Source organism: Oryctolagus cuniculus, chromosome 21 (assembly GCF_964237555.1).
Source record: "Oryctolagus cuniculus chromosome 21, mOryCun1.1, whole genome shotgun sequence".
Classification (NCBI taxonomy): Eukaryota; Metazoa; Chordata; class Mammalia; order Lagomorpha; family Leporidae; genus Oryctolagus; species Oryctolagus cuniculus.
The window spans coordinates 21,591,797-21,609,897 of record NC_091452.1 but is presented as its reverse complement, the minus strand read 5'-3'; the positions used below and the strand labels follow the sequence as shown (position 1 = coordinate 21,609,897).

Sequence of the window (18,101 nt, the reverse complement as noted above, 5' to 3'; positions counted from 1 at the left end):
CGCTTGCCCTGCTCATAGAGAAGTCTGGTGCACTCACTTTTCTCCCAGTTTGTCTCTTTCTAATCCGTGAGCAGCTCTGGAGCCTATGTCTTGTCTCATTCGTTTCTATGTATCCAGAAGTCATAGTAGGCACTCAAATGTGTCGAATGAAAGAGGGAGTAATAAACTCATGTATTTGTTAGTGTTGCAAAACACTTAACTTTCTTGATGCTTCTTGAAGCACAACGCCTGCAATGCCAGTCCAGGTTCTGCCGTGGTGGCGAGGCTGATCGCCTTTGAACGCAGCTGGCATTCGCAGCATGTGTGAGTTACTTAGAGCTCCCAGTGGGCATTGTTATGCAGAGGATTCTATTAAGTATCCAATGATGAATATGTCTCCCTGCCTCTTATTACCAAACCCCTGACGCACATCCTTGATGCCCCCAGCTGACTTAATCAGCACATTGCCCTCGAGTACCCAACACGTGTGTAATGCTCTATTCTGGTTCTGCCTGTGACGGCGCCCGTGAGAAGCGTGAGGACCACTGTTGATCTTGTTAGAGGGAAGATGTGGGAAGCGCACCCCAGGGGAAAGTGGAGTCCACCTGGACACGTCTGGATCTGCTTGCAAAGATGGGTGAACCCTGCAGGGAACCTGGTGTGCGGCCTCTGTCTTTTATCATCGATTCAGCAAATTTAATTTGTTACACCTTAAAGTAGGATGAATAAAATCAAAAGTTCTGTCTTTGATAACTTGTCAAATGCAAATGAAAGTGGTGTGTTTGTTTTACGTAAAACTCAAATGATTACACTTTGACACTTACCAACAGTTATTTCTGATAGATTATTGCTTTAGTTCTGGTACTTTTCACTCTATTTGGACCTTTATTTTAGACCCCTCTCACACTCACTTGATGGCTGTCCCTACTTCAGCATTTCTAGCTGTTTTTCTTAGCTTCCAGGCATAAAAACAAGCACAGAACAAAGTCAATACTAGTAACTTAGACCTTAGGAAACAAAACTTACTTATTTACCCTCCCATTTTCTCCTTCTTTTCCTCCGTCTCGGCCCCTCTTCTGAACTTAAAATCAGGTAAAGTAAGCTTCGTGTGTAATCAGATATTATACAGCATGTTCTTTATTATGGGGAAATGTGCTGCTACTTTCTTGGGAAGAAGCCAGAGCAGGAAGGGCTGTCTCTTTTCCCCATCTGGAATGGGGCATCGTCCAAAGTGCCACCACTCACCACCCCAGCTTCTCTTCCTGCTGCTGTCTCTCCCTCACAGCAACCCAGTCATCACCTCCCCTGCCACCATCTAGTAGGAGCAAGGTAAATCAATCCATTCCTAATCCCACATTTTTTCAGAAAGAGGCTTCTGAGGTTCCCATAAAACTACATGACTTCCAGAAGTCTCTATTTAACGCCATAATTCTTTGAATGGAACCTTCTGGAGATGGGCCCTGCAGTTATAGGAGCTGATCTAATTCTTCCTTCTTATGGAGCAGCCCAAACACATTACAGTGGTCCTAGCTGAACTCACAGCCCAGTTGTCACTGTTGAAACCATCTGTATCCCTAAAGGAAATAAATCTCCAGCTGCTGCACAGCCCATCTTCTGATGTCCGTGATCATGCGTCCTGGAGCACTGCCTGTGATCTCTCAGGCACGTCACACGCATTACTGCTTCTAGGTGCGGCACATTCTGGGAACTCTTCCCTCTGTATCTCTGTATTTGCATACAATCCCAAGGAGAACGTTCATCTAGGTGACGTCTCTGTTTAGGTTTATGGGTAGGTTGGCAAACTCCAAGAGTTCCAAAGGTAGTTTTCATATCTAGGGAGGAGAAGGAAAAAATTATAAGTTGCTCAGAAAGAAAAACATCAACATAGTGGAATTATTGCAGTGTTTTTCCTTCCTCGTTCTGAATAAGATGCTGAGTCTCTGTCCAGTTCGTGATACCGTTTGACAATCGCCATTTTTATAAAATATTGCAAATTAGAAACACCTGCCTGCTAAGCGCGTCTAAGCACTTAATTGTAAACGAGCTCGAGTGCCCTTGCCTCCTTGCTCCTTCTTTATGTGCGATTTCGGGAGGAGGCAGAGCAGTAGGATGGGGATGTGTAGGTTTGGAGGCAGGTAGGCCTGGATTTAACCCCACCCTTGCCAACTGTTAGTCATCAGACTGCGGGCTCCTTGCTTGATAGGCATTTCCTCAAATGCAAAATGAGAATAAAAATCCCTATCTCTCAGGCTTTGGGATTTGAGATAATGTCAATAAAGCACTTGATAAATTATAATTCATTGACTTACAGATGCTCATTCTTCACATTTTCCTATATCTGGAGTCAGGATAATCTTACAATCAGTAAGTAAGCACACCATGAAATTCTTTTAAATAATTGACGCAACTTCAACTTCATGAAATACGGCATGCCTGATTTTCAGTGAATAGTAGTCATACTTATTATTATTTTTTTCCAAGAAAGATTTTAATCATACCCAGAACGAATCTGTAATCTACCATCACAATTACCAGGAAAAAGGGTATCATAACAAAAATAATCACAATTCCTATTCGATCATTCATACCTCATGTGAGAAACAAAAGGGATCGGTTTCAAAGGACGGCGAGGGTGGGGTTGAGTGCGTGAGGAGAAGCAGGCAGAACAATGACTGAGCTAAGACCCGGAAGCTGCTATGCAGGCAGGCAATGAGATGATGACTGAGCAACACCTCTGGTTATGGGGTCCGCATCCCTGGAGCTATCACACGATAAACACGAGTGAGGTTTAGAATTTTGCTTAAGGAGAACTAGGGCTTGAAAGGTATCATTACCACACATTTATTTTGGCATTTTTTGCCCTAGAAGACAAGACTTTCTTCTTTTATATCCATATGCAGACCAACATTTCCATGACCACCAGTTTGGTTCTTAAGGTGTTTGTGGGCACCTGCTCTGTGCCAGGTGTTATGCTAGACTTTGAAGTTACACATATGAATAAGACAGTTCGTGGCTTCAACAAGTTCCCAGCTCATGGGCATTTAGCCTAACAGTTAATATCCTGGCCTTCCATACTGGACTTCTTGGATTCAGTACCTGGCTGTGGATCCTGACTCCAGTTAGTTTTCAGCTAATGCAGACCCTGGGAGGCAGTGGTTATAGCTCAAGTAATTGGGTTTCTGCCACACATGGGGGAGACCTGGGTTGCATTCCTGGTTCCCAGCTTCTGCCCCAGCCCAGCTACAGCCATGGCTGTTGCAGAGTTTGTGTGGTAAACCAGTGGATGGCAGCTCTGTCAATCTCTCTCTCTCTCTCAAACAAATTAACAAATAAAATTTAAACTACATTAAAAAAATAAACTCCCAGATGGAGCTAACCTATCTTGTTTTTGCTACTCACTTCTTCACCTCATCCTGTACCTTTTCTTATTATGGTAAAGAGAAAGTATATGAATCACCTCTTTTTGTTGGAGAACATATTTCTTTTGAATCTTAGCTCATATTTGAATATTCATTTTCCTCCAAAACAAACATACTACTGAAAAACAAATTGAAAATTAACATGATGAATGATTTGGTCACACTTATAATTAGAAATGTTGTCTGACAGTATAACCTGTATTTAATGCCACCTTCTATATTTTTGTGGTAAGTTAATTTTTAAAAAAATAATATCTTGATTAAAAATTTAATTTTTCTTTAGTGAGCAACATATTATATTCTGTTTTTAGCTCTTGGTGGAATGCCTTCTTTCTTTGGGGATTTCCAAAAAGGAATATTTATGTGCTTGCATGCCCAAATAATTTCAATGCCAAAGGAACAGTGACAAATGCCACGCAAGGGAAATGAGATTTTCAGGTTTTTAATTAGTATAACGAGGGAGGGGAAGGAGGGTACTAATTTGGTACATTTAAATTTTAAATAAATGTGCAAATAGATTAAATTATATAAATATGTGACTTTAAAATTACTTAATTTACTCAATTTTATTGGCATTTAGCATCTATAATAACAACTCAGAGTAATTGAATGCTTGCTGTGTGCCAGGCACAATTCTGAGCTCTTCAAATGTATGGTCATGCTCGTCTCATGAGGTAAATATCATTGCCCCCATTTGATAGGTAAGGAAACAAAGACACAGAGAAAATAATGTTCTTAAGGAAATGTAGTTGGCAGAGACAGGGTTCAAACCTGTGTAGTTCTCATTATTGTATTTCTTTGATATTGCTAAATCCATTATTTCTCAGGAGACAGAATCTGTAGTTCCTAGAAAAGGTACTTGAGTTTGGTTAAAATTATCTAAGTTTACCATTGACTGCATCATGAAGTAGTTGGTTAGCAAAGCTGTATGTATTTAAAATGTATTATAAACTTCACCTATTGACATTGCCACTTTAATTTTAAAAAATAATTTGTTCCTTGAAACTGTGAGAACTTAATTCTAAATAGGTATGATATATAAATAATTGGAATTAAAATAAAGGTTTTGAAGTAAAAACTGGTGTGAGTATAATTTTAGGAGTCTAATAAAGCTAATCTTAGATGGCCACTAATTATGAGGGACAAAGAATAGGGGAAAAATGCTGAGCTTTCAACTGGTTGTTGAAAGAAGTAGTGATAGCATTTACTTAGTTTATCTTGGTAGCCGTAAGAAACTGAGCAAAGGCAGGGAGGACTGGACCTGAGGTGCCTGTGAGGAGGCCTGATGGAGTAGCACCTGAGCACATAGAGGAGGCTTCCTGCCGGGACCCTGAAGACCTGGGCTGTGATCCTGCCTTTGCTGGTCATGGTGTACTGACCTCCCGCCGAGTAAGTTGACTTTTCTTGATGTTAGTTTCTGTATTTACAGATGTTGAGGGATTTTATTGGTAAGTCATTGTCAAACTGCTCTGAAGAGTCCTTCAGGGTGCCACAGATGCCCTTTGGAGTTACTCGGGAAGGAAGGAGAACCCTCCCTAATCCAGGCTAATTTGAACAGCTGTGCACTTCATCACATGCATCACTTGCATTTGGAATCTGGTTTAGACAAAGTCTGAAAGCTGGTGGGTTAGGCAGTCTATAAGTCCTCTTCCAATTCGAAAATTGTCTTGTCTCTTCTTCTCAAATCTGGTTTTGAAATCACCCAGCAGAATCAAATCTGCTGGAATGAGTGATAGCTTAGAGACCTGAGGCTGTGAGTCATTTGTTCCTGGACATTCAGAAGTTATGCATATCAATAGGTTTCTGCCCGCTTATCCTTTATACTGAGTGTGGAAGGGAAAGTTTTCAGTTGTTTCTTAATTCCCTAACATCCTCCCAGGATCCTTGAGGATCCCTTTCCATTTGATAGAAAAATTTCTTGTTTAATTGTTAACTGTTGTCCTCTGCAAATAAGCTGTCCTTTGCTTGGGTTTTTTCTTCCAGAAATGTCTTCTCTACCTCTTGTATGTGCACTCATGCACGTATGTGTTTTCCATCTCTCTCCTCCTCTGAGTTTCTTCATTATATCCTGCCCTGCCAAAGCCAGATTTTATGATTTAGTGTAAATACTGTCTTTGAAGGGTGATTGGCTACATTCCAGTCCCCTACAGAACAATGTTTTATAGCCCACTGAAATTTGGGTTGTCTGGCAAGTGTGGAATGGAACAGTTTTGATTGGACTAAGAATTATGGCAGAATATGTTTCCTAATCCAGGTCAAATTATTACAGAGGAAAGTTGAGTGAAATGTGCCACAGAAAACTCATATGAAGCTAGGTATCTGCTTTCCCCTTCCCCACATGGAACTGAAGATGTGGGTAAAACCAAGAGTGACAGGTCAGTTTCCAAAAACAACTTTAAAGGATTATTTCAAGTGAGAGGGGGAATCAAACTCAGCTCCCTTAATAGAACTTCCAGGACTATGGGAGTTTTACGTGGTCATCACTTTGTGGCTACGGAGCTACGTAGAACACAGTGCTTTGTGAAGTTGTCCCAGATGGACCGCGTGGTAGCAATGGAAGGTGTTGGGATGTGAAAGAGGGAGGAGAGTCCTCGAGGAACCTGGAGGAGGTGTTAGGGTGCGCTGTCTGGTTCCTCCGGTGCTCCTCACAGGTCGCACCTCTTGCAGCTACAGTCGTCATGGGCTGCAGCTACAGTCTTCGTGGGCTGCAGCTACAGTCTTCATGGGCTGCAGCTACAGTCATCATGGGCTGCAGCGTGGCATTTACAGCTTGTAGCACAGATGCCTGTTGTAGTGCATCAAGTTTACATGGAGCATCAAGTTTAAAAAAAAAAAGAAATCATTATAAATTCTGGCAGTTTTTATGGTATAATTAAAATGTCTAACAGGATACCTCTGGGAAACTAAATGCAGTTTTACTATTTATAGAGCCGGCAGAGGTAGTGTTTCTTGCCAACTTTCATATCTTATGACCTATAAATTGCTCTTAATAGCTAATCTGTCATCCCAGCTCCTCATACCAGAAAGCTTGTTTCCTTATTAATCTGTTAATTTGCATCTGCAAAGGACATTTACAAATCCTAGGTTTGAAAACATTGCTATATTAATGCTGGGCATTATAAATAATTTATCACCTGTGATAACAAGTCTTAGGTCTAGGTAATAGATCTTTCTGACATTGTATTATTCTTCCAGCTCTAATGTAATTTTGATAAAAATAATTACTATGAAAACTCCTCTGGCCTCACAGTATTAGAAAAGGCTGACAGGTTTCCCTGAAGAAGTTATAACTATCACTCGCAGCTCTCACTGAGCCTCTGAGTTAAGATTCCAACAAACTATTCCAACTATTATGGTAGAAAAGAATTCAGATATGTACAAATCACTGTTTTCTTTTTAGTAATAACTGTAGAATATTCCTCCAATCCTAAATTTAGGCATTGGGACAAACTAGTTAGATTGATTATAGCAAATCTGACACCAATTAGCGGGCATGTGCAGCATGGAAATGCTTTAAGACTATGAAAGACCATCTAATTAAAATGTACTCCGTTTGTGTGGTATTTAGGGCCCCTTTTTCTCTGTAGGCTGTGGCCAAGCATTCATAATTCTTAGAGATCCCATTCTGGACACCTTCTCCCTACCAAGATCCTTAATATTTAATTGTCTTTTGTTTGTGTTCCATTTGTCTAATTTAATCCAAGAAAGATGTGTGAGAGCAGGAAACAAAACTTGGAAGAAGAAAGATCAGATTTACGAGGGGATTAGGGTCGGACACTAGACTGGAGCCCAGAGTTGCACATTCTTTGGAATTCCATCTGACTGGGAAAGGCAGCTAGCTCTGCATCAGGTCAGGAGCTTCCTGGTGACCCAAAGAAAGAAGTAAATGTGACCTAAAAGATTCATACTTTTCTTAAGATAAAACTATAGTGACTTCTTAGTTGTCCTGGGATCTGAAAGAAATTTTGATTGTTTTCTAAAGCGACATTGGGTAATACCATGGACAGTGTCCTCAACAGCATAGATTATGAAATTTCTTTGACTGTTCTTCTACAGTAGGTTTTGGGTGACCATTGAGTAACCAGCTCCAGAAGTTCATGACCATCAATTGAGCTTTTATACAGGATTACTTTATCAGCTCAATTTAAGGGTGGATTTTCAAGCTAGAATACACTCATTCCATAAGGAGTATAAGTCATTTAAGACTGTACCCCACAGAGCTGGGACATCACTCAGCCTTCTGTTTCTATAGTTTTATATTTGGGGAGTATTGATTCTCTCTAAACCTACAATTTGGATAAATCACTACCAGATAGACCTTCTTAACTAGATAAATGCAGATTCTTTTTTTAAGATTTATTTCTTTATTTAAAAGGCAGAGTTACAGAAAGAGAAGGAGAGAGAGAGAGAGAGAGACAGACAGACATATCTTTAATCTGCTGATTCACTCTCCAAATGGCCACAACAGCCAGGAGCCAGCATCTTCATCCAGGTCTCCCACATGGGTGCAGGGACCCAAGAACTTGGGCCATCTTCCACTGCTTTCTCAGGTGCATTAGCAGGGAGCTGGATCAGAAGTGGAGCAGCCGAGACTTGAAGTGGCATCCATATTGGGATGCCAGCATTGCAGGCAGTGGCTTAACTCTCTAGGCCATAATTTTGGTCCGAATGCAGATTCTTAAGTCTGACTTTTAGTACCCAATTCTCCTCAAATTAATTTTTTAATAAAAATACCTAAAATTTTATTGTTCAGAAATCTGTGGTAACTGTCACATAATTGAACCACAGATAGTGTTAACTATAAGTGATAACTGATTTGTCCTGAAGCATGAAATTATTAATTGATACATAGTATTGCACAAGTCAGGATAGACTAGGTTCTGCTATAAAATGATCAACCCCCAAATCTCAAAGCTTAAAACAACAAAGGTTTTAAAAAAAAAAGATTATTTATTTTAAAGTCAGAGTTACACAGAGAGAGGAGAGGCAGAGAGAGAGGGAGAGGTCTTCTATCCACTGGTTCACTTCCCAGTTGGCCACAATGGCTGGAACTGCGCTGATCCAAAGCCAGGAGCCAGGAGCTTCTTCCGGGTCTCCCACATGGGTGCAGGGGCCCAAGCACTTGGGCCACCTTCTACTGCTTTCCCAGGTCATAGCAGAGACCTGGATCGGAAGTGGATCAGGTCTCAAATCAGTGCCCATATGGGATGCTGGCGCTTCAGGCCAGGGCGTTAACCCACTGAGACACAGTGCCGGCCCAGACAAAGGTCTATTTCTTGTATCTCCTGTGTATTTTTTAAGGATGAGGCAGGGACTATTCCACATTGCCATGATTTTCACTTAAAGATCAATTCTGATGGAGCGGTTTGCAGAACAGGGAAGATAGACTGTGGAACAGCATTCACTGGCACCTAAAGCTTTACCTAGAAGTGACCACATTTCTTAGCTGAAACAGGTCACACAGCCACCCATGCCTGATATCATACAGGCAGGTATATGCTGTCCTACCTGCCTGAAAGGAGTGAACCTGGGATATTTGTGGAAGGCCCTAAAGTCTACCCTTGGTATCATTAGTGTTTAAATTAATTGTTTTCTTTTTCCCTTTTAAAATGTTTATGCATTTATTTGAAAGACAGGGTTACCCAGAGAAAGGAAGGGGGAGAGAGAGAGAGAGAGAAAGAGAGAGAGAGAGAATGAATGAACCTATCTTCGTCTACTGATTCAGTCCCCAAATGGCCACAACAGCCAAGGCTGGGCCAGTGTGAAGCCAGGAGCTTCATCTGAGTCTCCCACATGGGTGCAGGGGCCCAAGCCCTCATGCCATCTTCGATTGCTTTCCCAGGTACAGTAGAAGGGAGCTAGATCAGAAGTGGAGCAGATAGGACTTGAACCGGCATTCACATGGGATGCTGGCATCACAGGCGGTGGCTTCACTTGCTATGCCACAATGCCAGGCCCACTTAATTGTTTTCTAATTAGTCATTATTTTAGTTAAACATTTTATAGTTGATATTACTACTGAACTGCCTGGTTTTTGTCTACTTCATGGTATCTGAATGTACAGAGAGTCATATAACTCCCCTTTTTAAACCTTCTGTGGTACCCACTGTACCCTGGCCAAATTGTGAATTCCACAAAAGAGACTAAATTGTGTGTAGTCAAATGAGCACAAGAGCTAGAGTCTGATGTATGAGGATCTGAAACCTGGCACTGTTGTAAATTGGTTCCTTTAAGCATCTCATTTTGTCTATTTTTTTTTTTTTTAGTTTTTACCTTTTTGAGTCTAGCTTTGTCTCACAGATGGATATAATAATAATGACACTTAAGAGATTTGTTACAGTGACCATCTGAAACAGTATACATGGAAAATGCTGTAGATTTTACAACCTGGTAGATAGACAGAACTTACCCAAATATGCAGTGCCCACTACCAATCCCTACTCCCAGGCCTAATTAGCTTCTCGCTCTTTATTCATAGCCCATAGTCACATTTCATGCCATCGCTAGTGTCGTTTCCATTTCCTAGACTTAACCCCACCCCCCAATGAGAAAAACTCCAATTTATTTCCATACTTTTAATTAGTAAATGTTTTTAGAACATTTGTAGATTTACAGTATCAGAGTTCCCACATACCCTCTTCCTCTACCGCATTCTGTCTCCCCTATAGTTAACATCTGGAAATTCATGTGATACATTTCTTACAATTGATGAACCAGTATTGATATATTATTGTTAACTGAAGTTCATAATTTACATTATGGTCCACTCTTTATGTTACACAGTTCTGAGAGTTCTAACGTGTCGAGTGTGTCTCCACCACTCCAGTGTCAGGCAGAATAGTTCCATTGCCCTAAAAGTCCCCCATGTTCTACCTGTTTATTATTCTCGCTGCTGCTGAGTCCCTGCAACCACTGATCATTTTTCTCTAAGGTTTGGCCTTTTCCAGAACATCATATAGGGGAATCATATGAAATGTAACCTTTTAGACTGTCTTCTTTCACTAAATAACATACATTTAAGTTCTTCTGCATAAAGCTGTTGTAAACATTCATGAACAGGTTTTTGTGTAGACATTAAGTGCTCAGCTCTTTTGGGTAAATAAGTGGACGCATCATTACTGGATCACATGATGATATGTTTAGCTACGTAGCAAATTTCCCACTGCCTTCCAAAGTGGCTGCACCATTTTTCATTCTCACAAGTTTCTGTTGCCCTACATCTTCACCAGCGTTTGGTGTTTTCTGTATTTTGGATTTTAGCCATTCTAATGAAAACGTAGTGGTATCTCATTATGTGTTAACTTTCAGTTTCCTAATAACATGATGTTGAGCACCTTTTCAAATGCTTGCTTGTTATCTGCGTGTATCTTTTATTTTTTTTAATTTGAGAGATAGGGAGAGAGAGAAAATGAGACAGCGTTCCTATTCTCTGGCTCACACCCCAGATGCCCACAATGGAGCTGGACCAGGTCAAAGCTGGGAGGTGGGAGCTCAGCCCAGGTTTCCCACATGGGTGCCAGGGACCCAACTACCTGAGCCATTATTGCTACCTACAGGGTGCACATTTGACATGAAGTTGAAATTGGGTGTACTGCTAGGAATTGAACCCTGGTACTCCTGCAATGGATATAGGTGTCCCAACCAGTATCTTAACCACTACTCCAGACACCTGCCTCTATTGTTGAGTCTTTATATTTTGGATATAAGTCTTTCGTCAAATATGTATTTTGTAAATATTTTCTCTCAATCTGTGGCTTGTCTTTTTTTTTTCTTAATACCATCTTTTGCAGAGCATATTTTTTTACCTTTAATGAAGTCCAAATTACTAACTTTTTCTTTCATGGATCATATTTTTGGTGTTATATCTAAAAACTTACCACTAAACTCAAGGATGTTTAGATTTTCTTTAATGTTATCTTCTAAGAGTTTTATGGTTCAGCATTTTCCTTTATAGATCTATGTTTCATTCAAGTTTGGTTTATTGTGTGTGAAAAATGTAAGGTCTTTATCTGTTTTTTGTTTTTTTTTTTTTTTTTTTTTTTGGCATGTGATGTCTATCTACTGTTCTAATACCACTTGTTGAAAAGAATATCCTTGGCTATGTCTTTGCTCCTTCGTTAAAAATTAAATTTATGGGCAGTGGATTAAGTCACTGCCTACAATTCCAGCATCCCATATGGGTGTTGGTTTGAGACCCAGCTGCTCCTCTTCCAATCCAGCTCCCTGCTAATGCATCTGGGAAAGCAATGGAAGATGGCACAAGTGCTTGGTGCTCTGTACCCACTTGGGAGACCTGGAAGAAGCTCTTGGCTCCTGGCTTCAGCCTGGCCCAGCTCTGAACGTTGCAGCCATTTGGGAATGAACCAGTGGATAGAAGATATCTCTGTCTGTCTCCTTCTGTCTCTTCCTCTCTCTCTCTGCAATTCTGCATTTCAAATAATTTTTTTAAAAATTAAATTTGATTCTAGAAAATTCTCTTGAATGCATGAATGAATGAACAAATGAACCTAGCAACAGACTCAAAACATAAACTTTGACCACTTGATGCCAACTGCAGTTATCAAGCTTATGTGTTATATATAACAATGATTCTACAATGTCCCTAAGTAAAGGGGGAATTTTCTTATGTATACATTTGCTAAATAATGAAGTATATGAAGATGATGACACTACCCACGAGTGAAGCAAGCTTCTTGTGTTGTCCTTGTAGTTGTGGTAGCATAACTTCATGTTCCATTTTCTATTCATCTTCTACCATATCTTTGAAATGAATAAAACTAAATAGGAGTAGGAAGAGAAACTTAAAAAAAAAAAGTGTTGAACATCCTTCATATGCCAAGCCCTGACCTGGGCTCATTGCAGTTACTATTTTATCTGGTACTCATCATTGTTCTGTTGGAGATTTCCCTTCCCATCTTACAGATGAAGAACCTGGGGCCCAGAGTTGTTACGTAGTGTGCATTATCACACAAGATGTCGTTTAAACCCATGCATGTCTGATTCCAAAGTCTGTCTCTATTCTGCTGTCCCCCTTGCCTACTTGGTTGTGGATGGTTCATCTAGGACTGAACTGGCAGGGGACACATGATACGTGTGGATTTGAGTGGTAAAAAAGAAAAGACAGTATTTCTAATACTGGCACAGGTGCATTTTCCATTTTTCCAACTTCATGCAGTTAATCAGTCAGCAATTATATTGAAAATTTTCTATGTAACACTACTGCGTATTTAATCTTCCCACAAGATAGAGCCCCTTTGAAAAATATACACAGTAAAGGCAAAAATGTGCTAGATCTTGAGCCTAATGTTTATATCTTGAGCATGATATTTAATATTTAATGGTGCTATCATCAATGTGGCTATAGTTCAAGAAGCTTAAATTTTATTTTGTAAGCTAAAAACCTGTAAAGATGGTTTAGCTAAATCTGAACAAATTTCCTCCTTTGGCTTAGGATGCCACAAAACTGATAGATACAACTCATCTGTAAATATTCAGGCCACAGAGCGAGGGGTGACTGACTCCTCTGTGCCTAACTCTGCAGCTGGAAATTATGCCTTGGCAAGAACATGAGTAATTTATGTCTTGCAGAAAGAGAAAACTATTATCTTACTCCAACCAGAAAGTTTGTTAGCATAACTGTGTGCATTTTAGTATTTGAATACAGATGTTCCAAAATGTTTCCACTGTGGGAAGCAGCTGCTGCTACTCTAGCACAAAAATCTCAAAGAGATTAATATACAAAGGCAGTGTGAACCTTCTTGGTAAAAGCAGCATCTGCTTGAGGTGGGGCCTGTGATTCCCCATAGAGAGTAGGGCTTCAGATTCTCATTAGCAGCCTGCAACCATGTTTCAGATCTGAGTTTATCTGCGGGAACAGGAACAAAGACAAGTGATTAATTTGTAATTCATTTAGCTGATAAATATCATCACATGTTATTTGCCCAGGGGCTGTAAAACACTGGACGGCATTTCCTGTGGCAACTGATAGGAATACAGATGTTTGGCCACGATGACTGATGTGTTCGGTTGCCATTACCAGCTTCTGCTTTGTAACGGAGCTCAGCCCCACCAGTTTGTAGCCATAAAACACCCCCACCACCACCTTAGTATGGCGCATGTTGCAGTCCCCCAAGGGCATTTGCACGCTCGACTTCATCTGAGCCCCTGCCAGCTTGCACAGTGAGGCCTGCACAGTAGTAGTATTAGCACCATTTCACAAGTAAGAAAGATGAGATGAAGAAGCAAAATGGCTCAGTAGGATTACAAGCCAGGGCCTCTGACTAAATGCTACTGCACTCTCAAGATGCCTCTGCTTTCAGAGCTGTGATGGGTTCTCCCTATGGACACTTGCTATGGAGCATCCCAACCTGACCACATTGCCTGCTGACTGGAGGTGGCCAGGAAAGAGCCCACGTGGTCATCCTTCCCTTCCCCCACACCTTACAGAGGAAACAGCCAAATACTTGCCCGCCTTGTGTTCAGAGAGCCTGGTCTCCTTGGCATTTAGACAAACGAAAAGCCAGAAACAAGATCTCAGGGCTGTCATCCGGAGTTGGGATAAGACAGCAGTTGCTGAGAACAGTGATGCTGGGGTATTGTGCCGACCCTGAGCCTTATAAATCCATATCCCGCAGTGTTCAAGGGCTCATTACCTCCAACCAGATCTGCCATTTGGACCCACCTAGTAAATTATTTATGGCTTCCACATTTGACAGGGGCTCACGTCTGTTTGAAAACGCTGAGTTTCTGGCTTGCTCCTGAAGTCCGGGCTCAGAGCAGTGAAGTCGCTGGAGATCCTGGTGCTGGTGATGGGCGGGGCATTTCTGAACCAAGTGTGTCTGCTCCAAGCCACACTAGGGAAAGAGCCTGTGTGTGTTACTTTGAGGACAGGAAAGGTTTGTGGGTGGGAGAGTATGGGACCAGTGTCCTCCATGGCCAAAGCTGGGTAGAGAAAAGCCCAAAGGATGAGGTGGGAGGGCCAACTACTCAAGGAGAGGAAAAAGGCTGAGTCCTTGGGCCTGGCTCGAGGGGGGGATAAAAGGCTATTGGGCTGGGGCGCAGGTGGGAGTGTGAGCAGTAGAAAGACCCCTGCTCAGGGTGCTGACGTGGAGTCCTAACCTTGGTCCCAAAGAGGCCCTTACAGCGGGAACCTCAGGCCTGGACATGTCCGAGTGGCACGCCGTTCTGTGACATCATTGCTGCTTCTGCCAGCAGCACGCTGTGGCAGCACTGTTACTTTGTGGGACTTTTCTGTTCTCTACCACCAAGAAAACAACAGAAACGCAACTCTCTCAGTATTTATTTCTCCTGCTTTCTAAATCTTTTGGTGGAACATCTGTGAAATGGTAAAAGCAAAATGAAAACAGTGTGGAACATTTCGCAAATACACTATTTTCTTTCTTTCTTTCTCTCTCTCTTTCTTTCTTTCTTTTATTTATTTTTTTGACAGGCAGAGTTAGACAGTGAGAGAGAGACAGAGAGAAAGGTCTTCCTTCTGTTGGTTCACCCCCCAAATGGCTGCTATGGCCGGCACGCTGCACCGATCCGAAGCCAGGAGCCAGATGCTTCTCCTGGTCTCCCATGCGGGTGCAAGGCCCAAGCACTTGGGCCGTCCTCCAATGCCTTCCTGGGCCACAGCAGAGAGCTGGCCTGGAAGAGGAGCAACCAGGACAGAATCTGGAGCCCCGACCGGGACTAGAACCCGGTGTGCCGGCGCCGCAGGTGGAGGATTAGCCTAGTGAGCTGTGGCGCTGGCCCAAATAGACTATTTTCAAGCATGGTGAAAATGGTCTCAGTCGTTTTGATCAAGAACTGCTATTTCACAGGCAAAGAATGTAGGGTAGCAAATCACTCACATCCATAAAATATTAATAAAAGTGTTCCAAAGTGCACAGACAGAGCACTTGTCATCAAGAAATGCCTTACTCGGGAGGCCAGCACCCCTCCCTGTCATTCTCCAGCGAAAGGCTCTTGGGAAGGCGACTTGCCTACTTGTGACAGAGCGTACCCTCTGTGCTGCCAGCATTGTGTGTTCATGCTGTGCAGAAGGGGCATTGTGAGAAAGGGACCTGCTGGACTCCAGCTATACACAAGTACGGAAGGAAGAGAAGCGTCGGCAAGCTTCCACCTCTTAGAATAAAAAGAAAGGCAGAAAAATTGCCCAGTATAACTTCCCTTTTTTATTTCTAAGAGGGAGTTGGAAACTGCAGACTAGAATCTAAACACTGTGTCTACTTGGTAAGATTCTAGAAACTGTGTAACATCCTCTTTGTTAGTTTGGTTGTCCCTCTGTGGTTTACCATATGGACAGACTCATTTTCATGAAAACCTTTAAGATAGAAAGGATTTGTATGCTTTCTTGGGACAAGAGCTGGTTAAGTGACAAGCAGTATGATGGGACTAGAAAGATAGCTGCCCTCTGCACAGAGAGGCTGGGCTCAGAGGCGCGGCTGCGTAAGAAAAGCAAAGCTTAAAGAGCCAGTGTGAGCCTGGGAAGGGGGGGCGAGACTTAATGAGGCCCGATGGAGACGGCCGCATGCGGAGGCACAGCTTGTAACCCCCGCATCGTTGGCCTCTGAGACTCACGTACGTGGAAACCTGCCACAGTGAGCAGTACTGTGCAGGAACAAAGGTAAGCGAGCAGGAGTCTCCAGTGTGGTCGCCCCGTCCCTTACCGTTCATGTATGCATTTGCTGTGGAAGGAGACACAAATGGAGAAATGCCCCGGAGTACAGAGTCAGGCATGGATTTCTCCCGGGACTGTCCTGTGGGCTGTTATACACAGCAGTGAGTTTCTTATACCACAGAGGTTAATAGGTATTAACAGAGACATAATTTCATAGTGAATATTGGAAATGTTGATAAGTCTTTAAACTAAAAGAAATATATATTATACAACCTGTTTCTATGAGATAAGGTACGGAAAGTCACTGATTAAATTATCATTGTCTCTCTCTCTCTCTTTTTTTTTTTTTTTTTGTTAAGGGCTTGCTGTTGGGTGTGTTCTTTATCAGTTCTGCTTAGGTCTGTGGACCACTGATAGGAACACCAGTAGGAACTGGATTGATAGTTGTAGGCCAAGTGTGTGAAACTCCATCTGCGGGGACAAACCAAAGCCATTTCCTGATGTGCTTCCATTTCTCTGCCTTACCATTTCTCTGCAGGCAGCTTCATCAGCCCTGAGCAGTCTGGGCCACGTGTACACAGCCATTGGAGACTACCCCAATGCTCTGGCCAGTCACAAACAGTGTGTTCTTCTCGCCAAGCAATCCAAAGACGAACTTTCTGAAGCCCGAGAGCTTGGCAACATGGGAGCTGTGTACATTGCCATGGGTGACTTTGAGAATGCTGTACAGTGCCACGAGCAACATCTGAAGATAGCCAAGGACCTGGGGAACAAGCGAGAGGAGGCCCGGGCCTACAGCAACCTGGGCAGTGCCTATCACTACAGGAGGAACTTTGACAAGGCCATGTCCTACCACAACTACGTGCTGGAGCTGGCGCAGGAGTTGGTGGAGAAGGCTATTGAGATGCGGGCCTATGCTGGCCTGGGCCATGCTGCCAGGTGCATGCAGGATTTGGAAAGAGCCAAGCAGTACCACGAGCAGCAGCTGAGCATCGCTGAGGACCTCAAAGACCGGGCTGCCGAAGGGCGAGCGTCATCCAATCTGGGTAAGGAAAAAGTTGCCTGCAAGATTCCACACCAGTGCCGTGAGCTGCCAATAGCTGAGGTGCACCACTGGCTTTAGCAGGAATCTGTGTGCTTGCATTCGTGAGATCTCCTCATTGCACGTGTCATGTCTTTCCTTCAGATAGATTTCTGTGGAGCCTGCCTACTTTAAATCACACAGTCTTTCCTATCATCAGAGTCCCCTAAGGATTACCACTCTGAAATGCTAGAAAAACAAAGCACTCCAACCTTTTAATCCATCGACAGAGAGGAGCAGCCAGATTTATCTAATTACAGAGCAGAGGCATGGAAAGATGATAGAGAGCTATGCGTGGTCTAAATAAAACAGAGGCTGCTAGGAAGTCATCGATGGAAGGGAATTCGAGAGGAGTTTTCCTGACAAGGATTTCTGTAGCTGGAGACTTTTACCCCAGAGAAATTTTAGTTTTTCTCAAAATCATGTGTATTCACCAATAATGTTGTTAGTTTTAGTATAAATGCAGAATTATTTTTGTAAAAGATCTCTTAAGTAAAATTTGCTGTCACTGTTTTGTTAGTACTTGGTTAAAATTAAGACATTTATAATCTGAGAGTTTATATGTAGTGGTAAGACATAGTAATTGCTACTTCTTAGAAGATGTTGTTATTTTGTCTTTGTATCCCATCAGATGTGGATACACAGTGAATGGAAGGTACAGATGTGTTTGGAAGTATGAGCTGGCCCCATTCCTGTGCCCACAGGGATTCAGGGTGGGGAGAGAACAAGGGGAAGGTGACCTCGCTGGTATGGGACACAGAATATAAAACCCTCTTGCTTACCTTATCTGCCAAACCACGGTATCCCCTCCCTATTTGTCGTGTTAGCTCCGACCGCCCTCTGCTTGTTTTAACTGAACCCTTGTTGAACAGTTGTTGGAGAAAGTCTTGCACATCCTTAGCGATGGCTCTGAAGACAGTCTTGATGAGAATGGGAGTCTAGAGAGTCTAACAGAACCACAGAAATAGGCTCTTGGCTTCATATGGTTACAGGCGTT

The 18,101-nt window shown here is 42.4% G+C and overlaps 1 protein-coding gene across 8 annotated transcripts in view; it reads left to right on the top strand.

Annotated features, from left to right (window-relative positions):
• The window catches only part of TTC28 (tetratricopeptide repeat domain 28), a 689,946-nt gene that overhangs the window by 512,823 nt on the left and 159,022 nt on the right, over window positions 1–18,101 (top strand). For 7 of the 8 annotated variants that reach the window (XM_051826641.2, XM_008274620.4, XM_070065754.1 and 4 more), the window contains one exon: window positions 16,562–17,069. In XM_051826641.2, the coding sequence (XP_051682601.2) occupies window positions 16,562–17,069 (508 nt within the window). Of the gene's footprint in view, window positions 1–15,551; window positions 16,030–16,561; window positions 17,070–18,101 lie in introns of those variants that run through there. The other variant, XM_070065756.1, reaches the window with a different exon arrangement.